The sequence below is a fragment of the Aulostomus chinensis genome, chromosome 4 (assembly GCF_037954235.1).
Source record: "Aulostomus chinensis isolate RoL2024-O1b breed Wild chromosome 4, RoL_Achi_v1.0, whole genome shotgun sequence".
Taxonomy (NCBI): Eukaryota; Metazoa; Chordata; class Actinopteri; order Syngnathiformes; family Aulostomidae; genus Aulostomus; species Aulostomus chinensis.
Genome location: NC_141323.1, coordinates 13,341,604 through 13,366,354, shown reverse-complemented (window position 1 = coordinate 13,366,354; position 24,751 = coordinate 13,341,604). Strand labels below are relative to the sequence as shown.

At 44.0% G+C, this 24,751-nt stretch overlaps 1 protein-coding gene across 8 annotated transcripts in view; it reads right to left on the bottom strand.

Annotated features, from left to right (window-relative positions):
• The window catches only part of magi2a (membrane associated guanylate kinase, WW and PDZ domain containing 2a), a 224,849-nt gene that overhangs the window by 8,399 nt on the left and 191,699 nt on the right, over positions 1-24,751 (bottom strand). For 4 of the 8 annotated variants that reach the window (XM_086201889.1, XM_086201885.1, XM_086201890.1 and 1 more), the window contains 10 exons: positions 18,404-18,435; positions 13,580-13,787; positions 9,055-9,096; positions 8,148-8,263; positions 7,698-7,890; positions 6,810-7,070; positions 6,164-6,349; positions 4,988-5,204; positions 4,175-4,400; positions 2,943-3,095 (listed from right to left, as the gene is read on the bottom strand). In XM_086201889.1, the coding sequence (XP_086058015.1) occupies positions 2,943-3,095; positions 4,175-4,400; positions 4,988-5,204; positions 6,164-6,349; positions 6,810-7,070; positions 7,698-7,890; positions 8,148-8,263; positions 9,055-9,096; positions 13,580-13,787; positions 18,404-18,435 (1,634 nt within the window). The remainder of the gene's footprint in view (positions 1-2,942; positions 3,096-4,174; positions 4,401-4,987; positions 5,205-6,163; positions 6,350-6,809; positions 7,071-7,697; positions 7,891-8,147; positions 8,264-9,054; positions 9,097-13,579; positions 13,788-18,403; positions 18,436-24,751) is intronic. The other 4 variants (XM_086201886.1, XM_086201888.1, XM_086201891.1 and 1 more) reach the window with 2 other exon arrangements.

Genomic DNA, 24,751 nt, shown 5'->3' with positions numbered 1-24,751 from the left:
CACTTGTTTGAGTGAAGAATATAACCAAGATGAATACATTCTATGCAATTTACTATTTTAATAATTAAAGCTTGCATTAACTTGAAATAAATTACACAAACACTGGATTAAAACTACATCGAGCGCCATGATATTACATGGACCTCTGGGTCCGGTCCCGGTTTGTGAACCAAAGACTGTTAATTATGATATGGGAGGTTTAAAAATGAGAACACTACTTGTGAAACAGAATATTAACAAGCTTCTTTCATTATGGGTGACAGTGATTTAAAAAGATCAATGTGGATCTATAATTCATTGGCTTTCCCAGGAGCTGCCGTGAGTTTTAATAAACATTAAGAGTCGTGAGCTGGAGTCAATTACGATTACAATTAATTTCGGCAGTGATCTCGACATGTCATTTGGATAGAATTATGGTGGATGTCTTCTCACGGGGCTGCTGAGGAACATATCAGGACGCCCTGATGAATAATAATGTCATATCCCATTTAAAATGAACATAACTCCGACAAAGTAAATATTAACTGGACTCTCTCTCTTTTTTTTTTCTTTCTTTCTTTCTTCGCGCTACGCTGAGGTGGTGACCCGTCGCTGATGAACACGGGGATGGATCGAACGCCTTCCTCCTCTAAGCCCCTTTAAGAGATGCTGCGCAGGTTGACTAATGGGCAGGATTCACCGGGAACAGGACGAAATGTGCCGGCCAATTACGCTAACAAATGGAGAAGTCCTCCAGAAATGGCCGGGGTAATTTGAAAGTCGGGAGTGGAGTGGAGTGGAGAGAGGGGGAGTTATTAGGTGTCATTAGGGTGGCATGGAGTGAAGTGGAAGGCAAGACAGTTTGCTCATTAATCCTCACCTCTTAACAGCAGAGGAAAGTGATCTTCATTTTGAACTTAAAAAAAAAAAACAAAAAAAAAAAAACGAAACGGATGACACGTGGATGCACAGCACGAGGAGCAGGAGGGGTGTGCCGTGTCAATTAACTCCAATCCAGACGCCTTCTGATGTCCTGAGGGATTATCTGAAACCAGTCGGATCACCTTTAAGAGCGCCTGTGATGGCGCTTGAAACCTAAAACACAGGAGTCCTCCCCGCTGAACCGGGTTCAAAACTTTCTCCTTTATGACAAAGAAAACACTGAGGAGCCTCTTTCGGCATCTCCCTGCTTGGGTCAAATGTTGGGACTTTGTTTCAGTTTGAATACTGACAGATTCCTCCTTGCACCCTGCAGTATGGATCTTGGTTTGCTGGAGGAAAGTCTTCCCTGAAAGCTATGCAAGAGTCGATGTTAAAATCAGCAGTGGGACTCTCGGGCGATTCATCTCGCACAAGCCAGACTTTATGGCAGCTTCTATGTCTTTAAGTGGAGCTCAGGAGTGATTCCCTCCCTCCTTCACCTGCGTCTGGGCCGACTGGACTCCATCGACTTAGCCACCTAGGAGGGAACATAATGCCTCCCCGGAGGGCATTTGGCGCACATTACCGTTGACAGGTTCATTACAGATAAGGAATCAAGAGGAGGGCGAGGCCATCAGACCCCGACGTAAAGACAGGAGAACATGGGGGGGGGAACATGTAGGGTGCAGGAAAAAAAACCTGCTGTGACAAACAGAGGAAAGCTCCAGTTCGGGACAGTGTGTGTTTTGTTGTTTGGCAGGGAAGAGCTGAGGGGGTTCGAAAAAGTGTAGGGCTGAGCTCAACTTCACGAAGCACTGAGGTTAGAATTGCTAGGAAGGGCGATAATCATGGCAGGGATGGTTTTTATTTTCCATTATCATTGCAACATAAAGGAATTTCTTCATGAAAAAAAAAACAATCTGAAAAACATCTGTATCCCTCATCCTGAAAGTGTTTCTTTAATTTCCACTCCCACTTTTAGCCAAGTTCCCTATGAAGCAAAAAGATGCACGCATTTTTCTCCATGAACTTCCCCCGTGACAGGAGTGACCTCCAACTGCTCCTCAGACTCCCACCTTAAATGACACGAGGACTCTCAGGAGGTGAGCCACAAAGAGGAGTTATGAACCAACACATTTATATTCAAATGGATGCATTCAGCAGAGTCTCCTCCCTCTCAAAATACAGAAATAGGCAACAACGCGCCGCCTCTGACTGCAGCCGAACCCCCAGAGCTGCTCAGGCTGCTGCTCTGACCACCTCACTCACGTTGTTAATAACCGAACTGCTATCTGAACTGCAGTATTTCTCCATCTTCTACTGAAGCTGGGGTCCTGCGTCCCGCTGCAGGTCTAATTTATGACAGTCTACTCAAACATAGATATGCAATTATGTACATTTTCATAGAAATACTTCATGGATTGAAGTGCACTCTAGTTTGCATTTATTTTATTACATCGACATAAATTCTGAAAATACGTCTGCTTTCTCTGATCACACAGTGCATTAGCTTGAATGAGAATTGTGTAGTTATGCAAACCACAATCTACGTTGGCCCACTTAAATGATTTATCTCTCTTTATCTTTCTGGATGTTATCTGGGACTAAATGCAGATGAGTTTCAGGAACAGCAATTTGGGAGGAGAGAAACTTGTGAATAACTCGCACCATCTCAAGACTTATTTTGACAGATTATTTTTTTTCTAAGTAAGTGTGCAGAGTTGCAGCTTTGATAACATCAGACAATTACAGTGAGTGTCTGCCATGTAATCCGCAGAGATAGAGAACGGATGAACGCTTCCAGAGGACGGGACGGTTTCCTCGGAAGAACGTCAGCCCTCTGGAAGTTATATTTCTGCTGACCGTCACTCGCTGATCTTCCCGCCATGATGTGGGGACGCTAGTCTACTCCTCAAGACGATGACGTCACTTGTGGGCGTGGTTACAAGTGCAGCAAATCCCCCCCCCCCCCCACCCCAACCACCACATCTGATCACTCCCATCTGTTTCAAACCTTCGACCTGAGAGGAGCGGTGACCTACTCTCATCCTCCCATTGCGGATGGCAGGTCCGTCTTCTGCTAGCCGTAAGACAAACAGGTCCATCTTGTACTCGCGTCCTCCACGGATGCTGAAGCCGAATCCTTTTACACTTTTCTCCAGCTCCACTGTGAAGAAGTCAAAGTCCTGCGAAAGCTGAGACAAGCAAAGATGAAAATATGATTAGATTCAGTGTTGTGTGAGGACAAAGCAGGCAGTTACAGAGGGAAATGGTGTCTGGGGCTGGCGAGGAAACATAAGTGCATAGGATTGGAGCAAACGTCTGGTAAACATAAAGCAACCAGGAAAGATATTAAAGGTGTAAAAGCTAAACAAGGGAACCGCTCAGGAGATGAAGGCAAATCACAAAGAAAGACAGCAGCAGAGAAAGAGCTGATTGTGAGTTGTACATAAATGAGTACTGGCAGAAACGTTGGGAGTGGAAACGACTGCATACACTGTGTATTCAAACAATCTCCAGGAACAATGAAGACGAGCAAGAAATCGACTCAAAGAAAAAAAGCCATAAACATGACAACATTCGTGGAGCTGAAACGCTTTTTTGGTTTTTGTTTTAAAACAACAAATCTGTTCATCTGCATGAATCTGAGGGGATGTGTGGAATGAATCTATTGTGCAGTGAATCCAGACTTTGAGATCTTGCATGGAGTTCGATGAGGTATTCTTATGTCTGTCGGTAAGATCGTCAACACCAGCCCTCGAGATCTCTTTGACATCTTCTATGACGTCACTGGCAGTGTTTTATGTTAGTCATCCACTACTACCACGCCACGGATGGAAAAATATCAAGTAATTGACAGTTATCACATGATGGGCAGCTGCATTTTGTACCTGACCAATCATGTCAAAGCTTTTTTAGATTATGTGAAATAAGATACTGCTTTATTAATCGTGCTTTTTGGTCATTTATTTCGTTATCAACTACAATTACGTTAAAAATTGATGAAAGGTTTGAAGTTATTGGCAGTTCCTACATGACAGGCTGCTACAAACAGCGCCAAAACTTAGGATCCAGAATTTGAGGAGCCATATAGGGGGATGTAGTGCACAGTATCTGTAAATAGACAGACGCAGCCTTGGGGATTCTTATCAATCATGTGAACGCGTTAGAGTTAAAAAACAGTCATATCTGGATTTCCATCTCTCAGATGTGAACTGCGGTCTGTGGGCTAAAGAGTCTGTGGTGCTGCGTTTGCTCAGGCAATGATCCTTACTTGAACCGGTGGCATTCTGTAATCAGGGATTGCAAACTGCCTGGTGTCAGGGGCGAGCTGTCTGAAGTCCAGCAGCGGCGGGTGTCTGTAATCAAGCGTGGGTGGCTGCCGGTAGTCGGCCACAGGAGGGTGCCGGTAGTCAACAGGCGGCTGCCGGTAGTCTGTGAAAGGCGGCTGTCGGATGTCTGGTTTAACATCTTGTCTCGCCTTGACCTCTGACCTGTAACTAACACACCAATGAGAATAAAAAACAAAACAAAAACAGAACAGGAGGATTCCTATTACCTCATCATGCATTCGGCTCATTTAGTGTGATATGAAAATGAGCGTTTCTGACAACTTGCTGGGCCTTCCTGACAAAATCAGCCCGTTTGCACTGACAACCATTAAACAAGACTTAAGTGGAAAAATCACCACGTTTTTCCTCACCCGTCACATGAAAACTTTACAATAAAGACGTGTCCTGTCATAGGCTGGTAATGCTGATTAAAAGAGACCCGTGTAAAGCTGATGGGAAAAGCAATGACAGCAATGAGCTGGTGGACCCTGTAGTTCTCTAAAATATTCAGGAGATTTCAATAAAGAAGCAATTTTTATAAATAATGCAGCAGACCGTAAGAGTTAAGTGATGTTATACAACAAAGATAAAATAAAGACAGGGAACGAAGGGAGAGGGAGGATGGAAAAAGTTAGCTAGGAAGGAAGGAAGGAAGGAGGTGAAAAGTAGGAAACTAGGAAAAGAGAGAGAGAGAGAGAGAGAGACAGAGAGACAAAGGGGCTGAAAGTGACGCACCAGAAGTTGCGTTCCCTTACCTGCTCTCGTGGGTGTAGGTCTGAGGTGGGTGGGCGGGGAGCTGGGTCACAGGACTCTGGTGGGGTACAGGGTTGGGCTGGCTGACAGTCTGGCTGGGCTCTGTGGCTACGGAGCTGGGGTGGGTGCTCGTGGTGTTGGGCTGGGTCTTGGGGCTGTGCTGCTGGGCCATGGGGCTCTGCTTCTCGGAGTTGGGAGCTGACGGGGGATTGCTGATCTCTGGGGTTGAGAGCAAGGAAAAGCTTTAAAAAGTGCTAAATCTTTTATGGTTTACGTTTTTGTCCACTTGGGGGCGGCACAACAACCTGTTAACACAATAACCTTTAAGATCGATGAGGTGAAAAACATTTATTCACAGATCCTGGAGGCCAAGATGACAATCATGGATGTTTTAATATCCACTCTCTTTTTACTTCCTGATTAATTTCCACAAAATTTACAACCACAATTACCTAATGTGTCTAATCACTAATACTCGTGATGTCTGTTCAGTGAGTGAAGTAATATTCACACGTTTATGAAAATGCTTTATCAATAAACTACTTCACAATATTAACACTTAAAAATATAGCAACAACATTACCTGAGTGAGCCATATCATGTTATTAATAAAGTAAATATGTCAATTAAAGCCACAAACTACATTAATAAACAGTTAATTATGCTTAAGCGCTCATGCGCCGCCTAAAAATTCGTATTTTCACCACCTGGTGTGACATACACGTGTAAGGCGGTGGATATGTACTCAGAACTTCCATCTGTGTCGTTACAATGACGATTCTCAGCTCCGGGGGGGGGGGGACAAAAGTTACACACGACAGCTTTAATGTCTCCTTGTCGAGAAGTACTACTGTCAGTACATGGAATTAAAGCCTCTGTTGTGGGCGATCAAGTAAAAGTCTCCAAAAGAGACTGAATGAAGTGACAGCAAGAGAAACCATGATAAAGTGCAAGTTTTAATCAAATAATAATAATAATAATAATAATAATAGTGTGTTTTGTGGATTTGTAACTCAAGCACACGTGAAACTGTTCGTGAAGTATGATTAATGACGGCTAATCCTAATCACATTTCTCAAAATCTTTATTTAATAAAGCTAATTGGATCACACTCATAAATCACTGCCTGCCTTAAGCATCTCAACTGCCGACCACGTGTTGCATGCGCGCTCTCTCACCGTCCTGCGGTATGATCCTCAGGGTGACGCTGAGGCCTGCATCCTTGATCAGCTTCACAATATCGCCGTGCGGCATGTTGACGATGGACTGACTGTTCACCGCTAATATCCTGTCGCCCACCCTTAGCTTACCGCAACGGTCGGCCGGGCTGCCCTCGATGATGCGGCCAATCTTATGGGGCACAGCTGTTGGAGGAATCAAAGACGAGACAGCGGAGGTGAAGACATGCTCGGCAGCAGATTGAAGGATTGTGGCTGGCTGTGCTGACACACCACTCACTCCCTGACTGACTGACTATTTCTCTGTCGCTCTCATTTTGCTGTTCATCCCTTACGTAAGATATCCAGGTTTTTTTTTTTGTGTGTGGTTTTTTTTTTTCTCTCTGTGTGTGGGCGATGCACCGACGCTCACGGCAGAGATGTCTGTGACTGACGTATCGTGGGAGGGCATGTATAATTGAAAGGATAGAATGAGAGGTGCTTCACATTTTATCGAGCCGTGACCTCTCCTTACACTTACGTTCACGTGGTGGCTCTTGTTTGACATTATTAAGATTATCAGGTGATCTCATGTAACACTTGAAGCAGTTGTTATGCAGACTAGAGGACAATTGGCTGCATAAAACATTGCTGAACCTGGACTTACTGTTGGTGGTGGCCACCTCAGGACGGTTGAGCGAACTGATGATGACAAAACCGAAGCCTTCGCTCTCCTTCCGATTAATGGTGACGTCACTGGGTTGTGTGTTGGGGGTCGACGTCCCATCTGAAGTGGCTGTGTTACTCACGCCGGCGTTGGGTGGCTGGTTAGTGCTGGTGCTATTGGCGTATGTGAAGTCACTGCGAGGAGAGCTGTGCTGCGTGGACACGGAGCCCGGGCTGCGGCCGTTCTCTGGACAGGACTCACCTGCAGGGGGAGGTAGAGAGCTGAGGGTGCGGCCGTGCTTTTATTTATAGACACTTTAGATAATTACTTTTACCCCAAAGCATCGTGTTACATGTAGTAAAGTGATGTCATGTCAATAGAGTCTAGTAAAACAGCCACAAGTAATGAGCTAACACAAGCCTGATAACCAAGAGTCTACTGCTATAAAACTAATAAAGAAAAAGCTACTGTAGCTAAAGTTATTGGGGAAATTAACAAGGGGTCGCCCTGCACTTTTATCAAAACAATCATTAATTATGATTTAATGATTCCACTCCCCATAAAGTGAAGGTTATGCTAATTACCCATTTGACAAGTCCACCACCCCCAGAGCAAATGTAGCTAAAACTGATGCAGCTACAGCCAATGCAGCTAAAGCTAATGCAGGCAGTTATGTGGCAAATTAAACCTCGGGGTGCCCCAGCACTTTCATCCAAACAAACTAAAGTCACATTTTTTTTAGACATGGTTGCTCTATTTCAATGTGACATCGGCAGGTTTGACCCCAAACCCAGGCCCCGTGGTGAAAACCCTTGTGAACGTTTGTGTAAAAAAAAAAAAAAGACAAAAAAAAAGAACTGGGCCACCGGTCTGCTCACGTCATCTCACCTGCCGTCTGTACTCTCCTCCTGATGACCAGGTTCACCTGGCCGTTACGGGCTGCACCGTGCATCAAGTCGATGACATATCTGTGTGGCTTCCCCACCACGGGTATCCCATCCACAAATAAGAGCTCATCGCCAGGCCGGAGGCGCCCATCTAAGTCCGCCGGGCTCTTCTCGATGATCGCGCCAATCAAGATCTGTTATTTAAGGTGGACAGTTATACTCAGGAACAAGTGGTGGAAAGAGGCTGGACAGTCTGCCAGTGTCACATGCAGTGAGTGTTAAGGTGGTTGTTATCTGATACCGTAGGTAATAATGTTGTTATTTTACAGACAGACATCAAAAGCAGCCAGCGGCATCACTCTCTCAGGGGTCAAAGGTCAGGGGTTAGATGTACATAGTGTGGGTTAGAGAGGAAAGAATGACAGGGTTCCACGCCCATCGCCATACGAGCCTTCTCACGTGTCTCCGGACTCACAGGCTGCCCTGCCTCGTCCCCGCCCAGTACCCTGAACCCGAACCCGGACTTCTGTCTGCGCAGGTGGACCTCGATGTCCTGGTACTCTGCTCCTGGATCATGAACACAGACAGAGCTTAACGCCACTTTTAGAGAAGCTCAGAAGTACGTATCCTATTCAATTCCTCCACTGACAGTAGAGAAAATCCTGCTGTAACGACTTTTATAGCTGGAACCGAGCCAACCAGCGAGCAGATGAGTTGTGACCACTAAATATTTGATATAATGCAAAAAAAGACAGAGCAATGGGGAAAAAAGGCAAAAGTACTACACATACTTCTCGTAAGAGTTATGGAACTACTCAACCCATAAGGCACTGCAAGCCAAAAATGTGTAAAATAGCTACATTCATAGCTAACTAGCCGTCTCTGTGGTTGCTGGCTAGCTTGTGGCTGATATCAACACATGCCTTAATACCAACATTCTCCTGCAGGGTTCCTCTCAAATTTGTGGTGATCCAAGAAACCCAAAGCTTCAAATTGAGACGAGTTCAGTAAACATTTCTATGGTAACAGTGTGCTCCGCCAATCAGGGATGCCAGTGAACGACGTTTGAATTGTGGGTAATGTAGTGATTCAAAGCTAAAAGAACACGTTCATCTCAAAACAAGGTTGATATCCTCCGAAGGTGAGGCTTTCACGAGAGCCTTTGCTGTCATTTCTTAGTCTTCTAACTCACAGTTTGTCAGCGTTGGATCATTGCGACACTGTAGCTGATAATCAACTCCTCTGTGGGGAATCCGGGTGGGATTCTCACCTCTAGAACCTCAGTGTCGAGCTGTCACACAACTTCCTCATCAGTGTTTGCAGCTTGGTAACATTTCTCAACTGCTGAGATACTTTACCTGAAGAGTCCACGGGAAAAACGGTCCTCGGCTGGCCAGGTTCTAAATAGAAAAAGATGCCTCCATAAACAATCACAGTGATTGCTGGTACACAGATGGGCACACATAAACAGAACACAAAAACAAAAACACAAACACACCAGGAAAACACACAAGCTCCCATACGGGCTAGAACAAGGCAGAAAGTCCCTGCCTCAGCATTAATGTCACTGCAGAATTTCAGCATCATCCATAAAAGTCGGGAAGTGCTTACAGTGTGTAATATACCCGTCTCCTATTTACAGAGTTAGGTGGGATGTAAGCACTGATCTGCAATCAGGGGCTTTACACAACACCATGATGTGCAAAGTGGCAGAATGAAGTCAACTGCAGACAAGCGGCTGCGAATGAAAAATGGATTCCAATTGTAAATGTTTTAATCACACGGAGCGCTCTGCTGGGACTCAGCGGGAGGGACGGGGGACGGGGGAGGGGGGGGAGAAATCACACTATTCATGACTATAGACAAGAGGAGTGACGCAGCTGTTTCCACGGAAACCACATACATGGCTTCTTTTTGGAGATGTTGTGAGTCTCACCGGTAAACAAAAAAGGAAAGGAGTTGACCCTTTTTTGTTTGAACTGAAATGTAGATGCTTTTTGCAGTGCGAAGTCACACGAAGGCACTTCTTAAAAATTCTTTTGTTTTTTTTTTGTTTTGTTTTTGAGAGGGGAAGAAAGCAGTCAGCAGAAACAGTCTTACCTCATGTGGTAGCTGTTGATCCTAGCACACCATCTTCACAAGAGCTCAGCCACATTTATGCACTGAGTGTTAAAGTGATGCCGTTGCATCTGCTGCTCGCTGTTACTGCTCTACTACTCAAGAACCGTTTCACTGAATCCAAAGAAACATGTTCTCCATACGGTCTGAACACAACCCCCGTTGCTCTGGCAGCTGCTGCCAACTTCCTGTGGCGGCCATATTGGATTGTTGATTTTTGCCTGTTTCTTACATACCACGCTGGATTGGCTTCATATTTCACTCAAGTGATCAACCAGATGGGAGTTTTAAATTTGAGGAATGAACGGTCTGAAAATTTCATGTCCTGCGGCAGCCATATTGGATTATTGATCTTTTCGGACCACCCCAAGCTTCACAGCCCCTGCAAAATGACGAACTATCACAATTTGATCTGTTTGGTTCAAATGTTACTGAACCAAACAGTCTCCGAGAGCCGTGAGATCAAATCGTTGCATCTGTATTGACATAAACGAATTGTTGGCAGGTTGGACGGAACGGAGATTTTGCATTTGACGCGGTCTCCAGCCCTCTTTACACATCCACGTCTTAATGATTCCCAGGATATTTGACCGTTTCACTGGTGAACGAGGTGAGGTGGTTGAGTAATGGTGCGAGGGCCCCACACGTCCAGCAGTTGTAATCAAGTGACCATGCAGTTGTACTTTTTCTTTGCTTCCCAAACAGTTAAAGGGGTGCAGACGAATGGGGCACCATACTACGAAGAGAACTCGCTGAGGTCTTAATCACCGCGTTTCAACAGATAATGACTTCCGTCAGGGAGGTTTGGGGTGAGTGTGTGAGAGAGGGACCTGAGGTGACCTGCTCAGTTTGTTGACACACACACATACACACACACTGACCTCCAGGCAATTAGGTAGGATAGGTCCAAAAAAACAAACAAACATACGTTTCCACAATTTGGTAATCGTGTCACATCATAAATGGAGCCGCATCGAACTACCAGAGCAGCATCTGACTGTTGCCAGTTCTTTACTCTCATCATTGGTTCCCTCAAAGCAGAAAAGAACAGCAGAATGTTCTCACTTCTATCTCCCTTTGCTGCCGCCGTTCGTCAGCAACACTGAGAAAGTGGGGCACATTACATCGGCCGTTAAATCACTGCACCGGCTTCCTGCGTGTCAAAGAATTCAATTTAAAATCCCATTACTTGTCTATAAAGCACTGAATGGTCTCGGGCCTAAACACATCTCTGATTTACTTGTACGGTGGGAAGCATCCAGACCACCTCAGGTCATCGGGGACAGGTTTGCTCGGTGTTCCCACAATCAAAGCAAAACAAGCTGTTTTGAGTTTCCACGCTCCTCACCTGTGTGGAACAGCATTCCCGGTTACCTGGAGTCTGAAGCTGCCGGCTCAACTTTTACTTGTTTATTTGTGGGGTTTTCCTGTCGTTTCAATTGTCTCTTTCAATTCAGTTTCCCTGTTCACCTCATCTACTGCAGTGCTTCTCATTGGGATTAACGATGACATGCTACACGTATACAGTAGGTATTGTTCCCACGGCTGTTATTTATATGGATCCAGTTTTGCTTACCTTAGTGATCTAACTGGGGAAAATTATGATTTTCTGGCTTGATAAGTGTTTTGGATATAAATAATACATTACCTCTTAGCCAGTTTGTAAATGAGAATTGGTTTTTAACTGGCTTATCTACTTAAATAAAGGTAAAATAAATAAATAAAGGAAGGGAAGTTAGCATCTCCTTGTTTCCCGGATATAGAGGTGGAACGCCCATCTTTCTGGTAAAATGGTGCCCCCTTTTTGTTGGTGCAATGTGAAGCGCTAGCTTGACAAGACTAGAAGTTGTAACTGTATTTTAGAAGTTCCTCTATGCCTCTTTAAAACATTTGCACTTGGCATGTGTCAGAATGAAGCCTGCCTTGCTGTTACATTTTTTTTCCTCCCCTAAACCTTTCAAAAACCCCTCAGTGCTCCTGTTGCTTGGAAATGTACAGAACTACCTCTCTGGAGAGAACATTTCCATTGATCGCTTATTGACATTTCCACCAGGGAGACGTGGCCCTTTAACCCAGCTGTTTACACAACTTGTGACTTGAATCCATTAAGGGTCAAGAGAAATGGAACTTAAGCAGTATTAGCTAAAGTGTCTTCCTAGCATCCGCCCAGAGGCCAGAAGACACACACCACAGTAAACAGAGCATTTCTAAATGTCTGTCTGTCCACTGCTCAGCTTGGGTGACTCCTGACCTTTACTGCCAGGAAGGCGACACTGAACGCAACACTGATCAGTGTCCACCGCCGGGGAGGAGACGGATGACACAGGAAGAAGCAGAGGAAGAAGAAAAGGTCTGACGAGGAGACATTTTGACAGCCACGTCCTCCATAGTAACAGGTGTCATACGTGAGGACGAGCCAGTGAGATGCCGCCACGTGTCCTGACACACCACCCGTGCAAAACACAAATACTTTAGTACTCTATGACCTTCATTATACTACAATAACTACCAGTGAATGGCAGGTGCGTAGAAAGATCACATGCTCAGTATTATTTTGTCTGACAAGAGTATTGATGATCCAAATGCTCAAATATGACAAAACAAAATAGAAATATATAAATATGGTTCATCATTTCATTCCAATACATGTTGGCTATTGGAAATGTACGATTTTACAAACTATTAATAAAAGATTCACAATAATTTACTGAATGTGGAGAAGTCTATGAGCAGGATTATTTAGACTTTCTTGCTGGGAAACAAAATTTGAGAACAGTTCACAAAAATTACATGGACTTTAAAACACACACACACACACACACACACACACACACAAAAAATCCAAACAGGAAATTCTACATCCTTTGAATGACATTTATGACTAATTCAATTTATTATTTTTATTATTGTTATTTTATATGTATTTTAGTTTCTGTGCAGCCTTGGATTCACATCCACTCCCAATTTTTTTTTGATGATTTCATGAAAAAACTCTCCTTTTTAAATGGAAAAGACAATCAATAAAAATAAATAATATATAAATGTGTAATTGGATTTTTTAAAAAGATTTATTTGCATATTTTAAAATTGTATTTACGTGTTTATGCATTACATGTGTTTACTGCAACTGTAAACATCGTATCAACCAGTTTCCCCGCGGGGTGAACGACTCACGTTGCACCTCGATGAAGAGAGAGAGAGAGAAAAAAAAAAAGGGTACTTTTTCATTTTACAGTTGGAGTACTGCAGTATTGCTGCCACTAAAGTGTTATACTCCAACAGTAAGAATCATCATCTGCCTTTTAAAGTGTTTATTCACAGCCACATCCCAGTTTATGATGTGATAAAAGATATAGATATAAGATCCCTCCGGACAGCCAAGAGACTTTTAAGGCCGTGTATTCTGGCTGGTGTTTTTTTTTTTTTTTTTTAAAGGAAGTAAATGAGATATTTTCATTATAAGCAGAGGCAAAAGCTTATAACTGCTGCTTCTGATGACTGATGTGTGTGTGTGTGTGTGTGTGTGTGTGTGGGTGTGTGGGGGGGGGCATCATGGTAGGAAATGTAATGATTGATCTTTGAATTTGACCCCCCCCCAAAAAAAGATGCATTTCAAAGTTTTATATCTTTTAGAAGCAGGTGAAGTGGGTGTTTGCAAGAGACAGGAAGATTCTTCCCTCCGCCACCTGAGAGTGAGGACGCCATCTTCCTTCAGAGAGGAGAGAGAGAGAGTGCTACACCTGCAGCGTCAGCTGCCGTACTTACGCCTACTCTCATAGATTGCCCTGGACTTCTCATAAAGGCCAAAAGGGTCTGGTTTAGCCAAAGCCAAAGCCTCGGAGGCCGAGTCTGGGACCGAGGCCCTGTGAAGATGGTGGGTTGGGAAGGGGGCACTGTGGGGGATAACGGGGGCCGACAGGCTGGTCTGAGCGGGGCTGCTCTGGCCCTGCTGGGACTCCCACTGCTCCAACACCTGTAAAGCACAGCGGCATGACGGATCATTTCACTTCCTCATCTCCAGCCTGACTGCAGCGTGCTAACAATGATGAGCTGGCTCTTCAATTTCATGCAGAGGCTAAAAAAAAAAAAAAAAAAAAAAAAAGAGAGGCTAAAACGTTGTAATGCTAAAAGACTAACGCTTCCACATCTGAGTGTCAACAGAGGTTAGAAGTAACGCAGCAGTGAAGAGCTAGTTAGACTTTAAGGAAATAACAGCCTTTTTCAACCTGAGCTCTATTTTCCCCGGAGTAGAAATCAGATGATTGATAGGGACTGAAATTATTTGAATTGTTTTGGCACTGAGCGACAACCATGACCAGCAAACAGCTTCAACGTAATGCTACTGAGCAACTGTGCGTGTCACATTCCGTTCACTCAAACAGCTTTTATTTTCTTTAAATATTACTTTAGTTGGTTCCCCCCCCCCCCCCCCTTTAACAGCCTCAGACTGTTATCATCAGTGTCTGACAGCATCATTGGAGGAGCCTACAGAGGCTTCTCTGTCTGTACAGGTGCATCTTTGACATCTTCAGCACTGAAGCTTATTAGAGTGTAGCGTTCAGCCGCCTGCATCACAGAGGACCCGCGACAAACACTTTACAAATAAATGATGAGAACTTGGCACCAGACAACACGGGTGTCAGCGTGTCGGTGGAGTTTAACCCTCTGATCAGCATCTCTTTGCTTGAGACATTCGGAGACGGCAAAGACCAGAGGGACACGGGGGGGAGAGACATCCATCGCTTCTGTCATTTTAAAAGCCTGAAGGGGCGAGTCAATGTGCAGAAACCGAGATCTGTGGTCGGTGCAGCCGCTCCTACTGACTGCAACCAATATTGACAGTAACAATCATCAATATGCATCCCAGATGGACCTGGCGTATTCTAAAGTTTAGACACTCATCCACCTCTGTATGCAACAAAGCCATTTTGCCTTTTTATTCAATATTGGAACGATTCAATTCAATTTAATTACCTTTCAATCATTTTTTGTTGTCGTTGTTGAAACACATAAGAAAGTAGGGCCCAGGTTGAAAACTACCAGAATTTAATGACTTATTTATTATAATTGTAATTATTCGATATCTAAATGCTTATTAAAGAGCAGTTTGGACACAAAACAGAGTGAATAACAGTTGATTATGTTTCAAACTTCACTATTCCAAGAGGACAGAGGGACTAATTACTACAGATGAGACACAAATTCCATGTTCCAGTCACTTATGGGTGTTTTCATTACCTGCGTGCTCCCTTAATATTGTATTAGGTGCACCAGGATGAAACTTCAGCAGTATGAAACAACAAGACTGGAATAAATCCTGCTGTCACGACCATCAGAGCAGATACAAAGCTAGAAAGCTGCGAATGCTAATGCTATGTGTTTATGTGCTACGTCTCATGCTAACATTAGCTTGTAAACACATAGTTAGATGCGTTCCTGTTGCCCTTGTATGAGTATAAAAAGTGAATAAAACACAAACACTTCTGCTCCTCATTGTTACTCTTGCTTAGCTTTGCTGTTTAGCCGTTTAGTTAGTTCAAGCTGGACAGACAGGAAGCAAGACAGTCAGCGAGGTTAGTCGTTGAAATGAGCAAAGCTTGAGCGTGTCAGGGTAAAACGGAAAAACACTTCATCAAAATGTGACAAAATAGATATGCAAACCTGTTTTGGAGGAGAGTTTGAGCATGACAGCTAATCGTGGACCGTATCACTGTGTGAAAACACGCTCAAACTGATAAAATGGCTCCAGTGTGTGAACATGGTGAGCTACGCTAACATACTGCATATCATACCCCATTTGCATAAGCTGCAGTCCAAAAAACACATCCAGAACTGTGCTGTCAAGTGTTTGAGGCAACACCCGCAGTTTTGACAACACCCGTCAGTCTGAGTGTCGGCCTTGATGTGTCAGATAAGCCGGGCCACTTGAGTCGTGGCGTGACACTAAGCAGACCGCCAGTATGACATGATGACATGTCAGAAAGTGTGGGAGAGGGATTCAGGCGGAGCTTTTTGAACCTGACGTGGTGAGAGTGGTTGCATATGGGAGGCTTTAATATCGAGAACTGCAGGGCGTTGATGATGTAGCGAGAATATATTACACCTTCATAAAAGTGTTTCAAGTGTTTGTGGCGTCGCTCCTGCAGCAGGCTGCTGAGGCCGGTTACCATGGCGAGACCGGGATTAGACGAATGCAACCTCACTGTCGAAGTACGGAGTGACCATTCAGAGATTCATTTAGTGATGTGTCTATATGTCATCGGCCAGATTTGCATATTTCTCCCGAGCCAGCAGTGTGTGGAACCCCAGAAAAAACTAGGGGCCACAGGAACCTTTTGGTTCCTTTGGGAGAAGCACAGAGTCGTTAGTACTCCTGTTGGAAAGTACCAGACTTCCTCTTGTTCCCTCAGTTTTATCATCCGGAGGCCACAAGAAATTGACTTTAATTATTTTAAAGCCACAAAATACAATGCGGGAATGAGTTGTATTTTGTGGCCTAGTAGTATCTTTTTTCCTCCCTGACCCCTCCAGGCCACCGTACTGAGGCCAACACTCTGGCTATAATCTATTTGATCAGATGTATCAAGACTTTAACTATCAGGTCACATTTATTAAATGAAAACTGATCTATTAAATAAAAAGAAGTTGTTACCAACAGTCCTGGCTGGATTTGACAGACAAATCTCAATGAGCTCGTTTGCAAACTAAACTCTCGGGGGCTGTGTGCTGAGCTTTCACTCGACTGTAGGTCGATGTGACAATTAGGCGATTCCCTGTTCTTCCCTTATTAGTCAAATTCCTCCGTATTTCATTCTTGGAGCTGCGCAAGTCTTCCTGTAATAAATGATACCCAATTAAACCCAGACTGAACTCTGGTGTGCAGGAGGTTTAGCAGCTGGAGGGACTGGGGCAGGCGGGGCAGCTAACATTTAAGAGCGTATGTATGGAGAGATGGTGGATAGACAAGAAGAGAGAGAGCCTGTGCACGAGCTCTGAATTACAGTTGTTCTCAGGGAGATGACGAAGGAGATGGATTAATCCAAGACGGGACAAGCATGATGACAATGGAGGTATTTCAGGGGACAAGTGTCTTTAAGCGCTGTCGTGTTGAGGAACAATGGAGATTTCCTCTGGTCCTTAGCGGAGATCTGGAATGGCGACAACAACTGTAGCGATGAGCCGGGGTCAGCAGCTGGTCAGAGCAGCGCTGCAAGGACGTCCGGGCATGAAATGGATTATACCGATAGCCGCACAAAGAGAAACAAAAGAACGCATGTATATGTGTGTGTGTGTGTGTGTGTGTGTGTGTGTGCGTACAGGCATGCGTTTATGATGAATACACATAAAGACAAAAGGAATCTGATCTAAGGATGTTTGGTGGTGGAGTTTTAAGTGAGCCCAGGGAGAGGAGATGATACTGTAGCACAGACAGTGTTTTTGTACAAAATATGAATAAATGTAAGATGACATGTGAGCAGGGAGTGAACAGAGGCCCGGGAATGAGTCCTAAAACCCAGAAGTCAGTCGGCATTGTTCAGCGTCTGGTTCCCTTGTCTGCAAGACAATGGGTGTTCAGTTAACTTGCTCGATATTTTAACATTTTCTTCCCCTGAATAAAATGCTTCAGTCAGTACTGCAGTCGTGACGCTTGAAGCGCTTCAATGGAAGAGCACAAAAGTAGTTGTGGTAACCAAGGTCAGTTTGAGTAATAATTATAATCATCATCATGATAATCAAAAAGAGGGAAAAACTACACAAAACTTCTCCGAAAAAATAACCTGCATTGTGATTTCTTTTGCCTCCCCAACTAACAAACTCCATTTAAGATGTGTTTGTCTGTCTTTCCCCAAATTATTCCAATCATAAATTGTCTTTACAATATTTCTGGGTCCGTGGCGTCACATGCTGGCATTCCGTCCGCACTACAGCAAGCAACCTAAAACTAAAACTAATTTTTAGAAAAAATACAAAACACAGAAGCTAGCAAACCCGTTAAAGTGATTACAAAAAAAAAAAAAAAAAAAAATTGAATATGAAAACAAAAACCAGGAAGTGTTGTGTTTAGGAAGTGTAGTTATGTTTTTTTTATGAAATTTTGTTCACCGCTGATGTAATTTTTGGCACAACTGGAGAATCAAATGTGAAAAATCCACTAGCGTTTGTTCGCGGGAACCAATGGTGACGCTAACTTCTGGGTTAGCCTCCAAAGAGCCATCATCCCTGTGGTGCTCTGCACACGTAGAGTCAGCATGAAAGCGTCAAGTGCTATGAAATGAAGATTCAAGAAATATGACAGTCAGCTGTACTATGATATAAAAATCCCTGAATGTTGCGGTCTTGATGCTCTGACTTTTTCACTTTGGAGGAATAAAGACGAGCTGAATAATCGAGTGGTTGTGACAGCCACAGACAAACAGTGAGTTATTATCAGTATAGTTAGTAGGGAGGAGACATTCCTACATCTTGGATTAGAGTCAAATATGAGATTAACTACAAGCACACGTGCACACTGCAGCCACTGTAATCTAGATTAATGACTGAGAAGCAGAAATGGGGACAGTCCAGGTTTGGGACGCCGGTGCATGTTACCTGTTTAGGGGTCTTCCAAGGAGAATAGTGACCTGCAATGTTGAGAGAACAAAAATGATTTAGACTGAAAAAGAAAAGAAAAAAAAGGAAGAAAAGAAAGATGGTTGATGATGAGATATGATGCAGTTGCTCCGGAAAACAAATCTAAAAGATTTTTGATGGAGATGAAATGAGGAAAGAAATCATTTATCAAGTGAACAACAGATAAACAGAACGGCAGCCAGACGGAGGCATGAAACAAAGTTTGTGAAAGGTCAACAGAAGAAGAAAATAAGTAATATTGACTCAAAGTAGAAAAGAAAACAAAGAAAAATAGCAGAAGATGGCAAGTCAACATGTCTGGGCACTAAACTAACGGAGAGAAACAGCAGACAGGGACATGTCTGCATATTTATGTGATAAAACTGAAATCAAATGTCTGCAGAAATGACTTTATTCACAGCTTGATGCCCCCCCCCCCCCCGTGAGCCCATTTGTCCCTAAGATGTAAAATTCAGTGAGTAAGGAACTTCAGGGGAACAACAATTCATCATTGTTTTCCTCTAAATAAGGAGTAAAGTTGGAAGCTAATTCAATTCAAATGAATTAATTAGAATGGGGTTTTTTTATTTATTTGAACACAAACTGCACATTCAATTACTAATGGCTTCTGCTTTGAATAAAACAACTTAAGCTGTCAAATAACGGCCAGAAAAATCCAGTATTATGCATTCTCTCTAGGTCAAGAAAGACAAGACATTTAGGCTTCAGACCTGGTGGATTCTGCTCGCTGACTTTAACGGTGCGTGTCACGACTCAGTCTTGTTCTCGCTGCCACCCCGGTTATAACACACGTCTCTTTTCTTGCATTGTGGAAAACTTGATAGAAACTAAACTTGTTTCAAACAACAACAACAAACCCCCCCCCCCCCCCCCCCAAACAAAATATAATTTTTATAATAAATCAAGAAAACAGGATTTGGGATTTTGGGACACATTGATTTGCTGAGATTGCAGACAGCGTTAGCATTCATTTGTGGTTTCTGGTCACCTGGATAATATAAGTCTCATATTCCCTCAGTTGTGTGTGTTCTTCAGCAGCTCCTGAGGGAAATATCTGGGTATTTAGCTGCTAAATGCTTCTCTGGTCTCAGTGGCTACTAAATTAGTGTGTTAGCTCGAGCAGCGGTGAGAGTAGCGCGGTGGCCTCATCACAGCTTTGTCACTGAAAACAGCAGCAGCGCAAAAAACGAGGTTGATGAGAGCAACAGAACGGTACCTTTATGGGCTGGAAAAGCAAAATAGGTGCTGAAACACGTGTGGCACCCGAAAGGAGCTCTCGTAAAGGAGTGGCTGGATCATGTGGTATTTAGAACAGAAATAAACAGATGCTCCAACTGTGGTTAATTGTAGTTTTGGCTGCCAACAGAAGCTCTGCAGGAGGACCACTCAGGGTATATGCTGGTGTATGTGTAACTGGTGTGGGTGGGGTCAAGGGTCGTGATGCTACTCCGCTTCATAAAATTCAAGTGAGTCCACCCTGAGGTTCCGTCAGCCAAACAATACACACTTGTGTCAGAGGTAAAATTTGCTTTGGTGGAAAATGGCGTGTACGCCAGCCACGGGCTAGCTTAGCTTTAGCTTCGGTGAGTTAAGGGGGGGAGGAGAGGAAGAACCACAGGAACCGAGGAGTTCTTGAGAATGTTAAAGATAATCCCAAAGAGGCTGTGAAGCAGCTGCCCACGCTGGTGGTCTTGCTGTGGTGTCAAACATGGCGGCACCCAGTAAAGACACCCACACGCTCAGGGAGGTCCGACTGCATCCAGAGATTCCACGTATTGCAAATGTCTGGAGAATATTACGAACGCTGTTCTGCTGATATCCAGAATGTTCGATGAGATTCTCTGAAAACGTGGAAAATTTTGGTTGAAACAACAATTCACGGATCAGATATCCAACAACGTCCACGAAATGTTCTTGCAATATTGTAGGTAAAACGTTTTGTCCTCGTCCACATTTACACTTTGAGGTTTAAAACCTCAAAACTCCACCCCTCCAGACCCCAGCCAGGGTTAGCGCTACAGAGGAGGGATGGACGGAACATCTTTAAATAATCTTTATATGTTCGATGAAAACGTTTCCTGGGACATGAGAGCTTGTGGCTAACGTTAGCCGAGGTTGTTGGAACGTCCCCTGCTAGCTGGGCAGATTTTCCTCACGACTTGTTGTTCTACGGATCAATGAGCAAAAAAAAAAAAAAGACCCCCCCCAAAAAACAAAAACGAACAAATGAAAAGTAAGAGCTGACCAGTCAGATTCTACGATGTGAATTCTCATTCAGGGGCACCCTTTACATCAAACGTGTCATCAACAGTGGCCACGGGGGCCGCTTTTCTATACCTATTGTTAGCGGGATTGGCCTTTGTGGTTGTATCTTAGATCTGTCAGGGCCTCGGCAGCGATGGTGAATAGGAGGACAAGGGTTCCGGAAAGCTTTGACTTGCACTTAAGTGGGATCAGAAGGACTGTACCTCTCAATGAAGAGGTTTATGATACACCGCAGCCAAGTAAAGGGCACACATCTTCTTTTGACTCTCCTATTCATCTTGCTTTAACCTTTAAAAAGGTACCCCACACATTGTTCAAGCAACAACCTTTGTCGAGCTCCAGATCCACAAATCTGTCTCGGGTGATGAAAAGAAACAATCACGCCATGCGGCAGCGACGCTTACGCTTGTTCCACAGGAGCATGTTAAAAAAAAAAAAAAAGGAAAAAAAAGTCAGCTTCATGCTCCATCTTCCTGATTCAATTTCGCTCCTTCCTGTCTTTCAAGCACTGCCACAGTCTCCCCTCTGGGAAGGCACAAGCATATGCAAATAGGTTGGGGTGGCGGTGGGGGGGGGGGGGGGGGGGGTCGAATCATGGAGTGACTGCTCAGATTATGCACCAGCCATCCTTCTTTCCCAGTCTTGGCATGGCGACACTCGGTGTAAAAACATTTGTCTCACTGAGCAGCCGGAAGAGAGTTGACGATGTGTAAATTAACAAAAGCTGCACAAAGAATCTGACAAGCTTCTTTCACTCAAAATAAAGAAACCAAATATTTACCAGAGATGATATAAAAGTCAGACAATTTTCTCAGCCTTGATAAGTTTTCTTTTCTTCCAAAAGAATCAATAAAGAGTCAAAACTGTCCAGAGTACAACGGAGCCGAGCAGTCCTGGAAGTGGGTGACAGAACCTGAGCTGAACCCTACGGACAGGAGGGAAGGGGCACTACCAGGCATCACTGACCGAGGTGATCCTCAGGGTGGATGTGCTGTTAGCTCAAGCGTACCAGACATTTGGTTGGACGTGGGTGTCAGAGAGCCCTGTGGCTAAAAGTCGAGAATGGGCGAGAGACAGGAAGAGTGACTGAGAGAGAGAGGGTGAAAGAAGCTGTCCGTGGTGCTGAAAGCTCTTAGCCTGAATGCTAATCGGACCTGTCAGCACTGCTGCACAAGCTACAGCACCACTGCAGTGGGCAACTTTAGCTTCCGAGCTAACACTTTCCCGCATAAAAGACCAGTATAACCAGTGACGAGAGCAGAACATGCTAGTGCTTCCATGAGCAGCCCTTGATCTTTTTTAACGAGGATCTATAAATTATACGGTGGACAGTGAGTCAATGGAAAGTTCCATCCACATCAAAACTGCAGCTTCATAACAGTTTGAAAACGGGAGGGGGGGGGGGGGGTGTCATTTTAATACATAATGAAACATTTTGATTTCATAGTGTTTTTCAAGGAAGACTTGAATTAAAAAGGCTTAAAAAAGATTAATCACATTCTGATAAGACGAGCAATATTGCGGCGATCACACGTGAAGCTGTTCTAAACAAATTGATCTGGAGTAACAATTTGAGTCTGACGGGGTTCCAGAGGAAGAGGGGAAATAATCGAGAAGGACCCCTGGTCGTGGAGCAGGTCAGGGATGCGGTCACGGGGGTTGTAACTGCGTGACTGCTGCTTAATTGTGCACCGATGATGAAAAAGCGATTACAGATGGTTGCTTAGATGTGCTACTTTTCCTGTTCTGACTCACAAAGTTCCCCTTTATAACTGCAGCACTCAAGCTAACACTCTCCTGATGCCATCAACACCAGTACAACCACTATATTTTAGTTTTACCACATGCGGATGGATTTTTTTTTTCATATTTGATCATTATCATTCAGTATATATCAAGAATGAGGATTCATAAATAATACCAGTAAAAAAAAAACTGTCAAACAAATACAGGCAAAGTTTTGTCCAAATCGAACTTCAGAAGATTTACGAAAAGTGTGTTGTTCATATTTTGCTATTTTGGGCAACAGTGCCCTCTAGTGAGCACTTTTGCACAGTCTCAGTCAGACAAAAACTGAGCTGACTTTGAGCCCTCGGTAAAGAGTCGGTGAGTTTACAAGCACAGTTGGAAAATCCAGTATAACCAGTACAGATGGCAGAGTATCTTCCAGTTGGAAGCCTCTGTGAGCAGGCCTGTAAATCCATAGCGTGTGAGTGTGTACCCCACCCCCGCCACAAGCCTGGCACGACTTCAGGTAATGATAAATGAGGCCGGTCGCTGTTGTGCCTCGTTTTCAATTTCTGCCCAAAACTCCAATTACAGACTTGTGAACTGGGGAGAGTTTTCAGAGAGGCCTTCTGCTCGGAGTTTCTATAATGGTGCTGAACTACGGCAACAACCCACACAGCCTTTACAACCGCAGGAAAAAAAGGTTCACGTGGGTTGAAAGCATCAAGAAGTGTTGTGTTAGATCAAGAAGGTACGGACGAGAAGATACAGTGTTAGCACTGTCACTTTGGCATAACGAGAGGCTACAAAAACACACAACGTGCCTCGCTTCCGTCGAGGAGGTTAGACAGCAGGGTCACGCAAAAGACTAGCCGGCGTACTTGATGGACGGCTGAAGAAGCAGCCGCTAAATTTCAGAGCAGATCTTGATCACAGCGCCAAGGCAGGAAATTACGTTTCACTTTATTTAACCTTGGGAGATTTTCTCATTAATTTCGCAGAATATTACAAGAACCTCGATAAAAACATCCAGGGCTTTGAGGCTCTGCCGTAGATCCTCCCTTTGTGACGGCTGGAATGTTCCGTCTTTATTGAAACTTTTAAACAGAAGTGCCTTTTTTTTTTTTTTTTTTTTAATTTTAACGGCCATTTTGTGGGCTGTGATTTTGAGGACCTGTTGGACTTTAATGGGTTATACTGAGTCGTGGTCCTGATAATTTTGTCGCTTCTAATTCATACAAATGGGAGAAACAATATATTCTTATCTGTTAGTCCCTGAAGTCCTGAAAAGTGTTTTTTTTTTTTGGGGGGGGGGTTGAGATACAGAAAACTGGCAGTATTCCTTTGCTTTTCCAGCACCATCTTTGAATCAAGCGTTATTTTTTTGAAGGTCATACAAAAAAAAAAGGAAAAAATACCTACTGCCATTTTCACACACAAACAAGAAATCCTCCTCAACAGGAAAATCTGCTGCACATTTCAATGAGTGGGACAAATGAAAGATCTATACAGATTTAGGCTGTATCTCCATTTGATTACATCGTCCAGGAGGATGCCGGGGTGATGGAAAAGGACCGAAGATGGGAAACAAAGAGCGTAGTGGAGGTGAATCCTGAGTACTCAGACTGGAGCCCCGATTTACCGCATCCAAAGTGATTCTATAAGGGAATTGGCAGCGCTGAAGCGCAGTATCAGTCAACTCTGGGGCAATAGGGGCCTTTTCTCAAGTCCAGATACTGTATGTGTTTACTTGGTGGTTTTCATTAGAGGCACTGATTCAGACTTTATACAATTGAAAGTAAAGAAGGTTAAAAGGAAGGGTAGAGATGTGGCGGGGGGGGGGGGGGGGCTGTACACAGTTCTGATGCAGCTGACTGCAGGCTGTGTTAACAAGCCGAACCGAACCGTGCTAGGACTCGACATCTGAATGCACTGAAAGGTTTAACGTTCACGTTTTTGAATGCTCAAAGCTTTTGCGCGAGCGACTCCTCTCCTGACATGAAAGGAGGAGAAAGTACAGATACTTGTGTTAGACTGCTGGGAGTAACGGAAAAAAAGTTGAAGTGCTAAAGTACAATCAACCATCTCCGCTCGACAATTTATGGCGGGTGTGAGCGACGGGCTGTAAAATACCTCCTCCGACAGCCAGTTTCTTCCCATGTTTGATCTGCCGTTCGAGAGCCGAGCTAAAAACAAAAACTACGATGGGGCCGGTGGAAGAAACGTGGATACACAAATTTCCTCAAACACAAGGTTACATTTGCTCACCCGTAGAAAAACACAGATCTGTTTAATTTCACGGGCTAACACTAG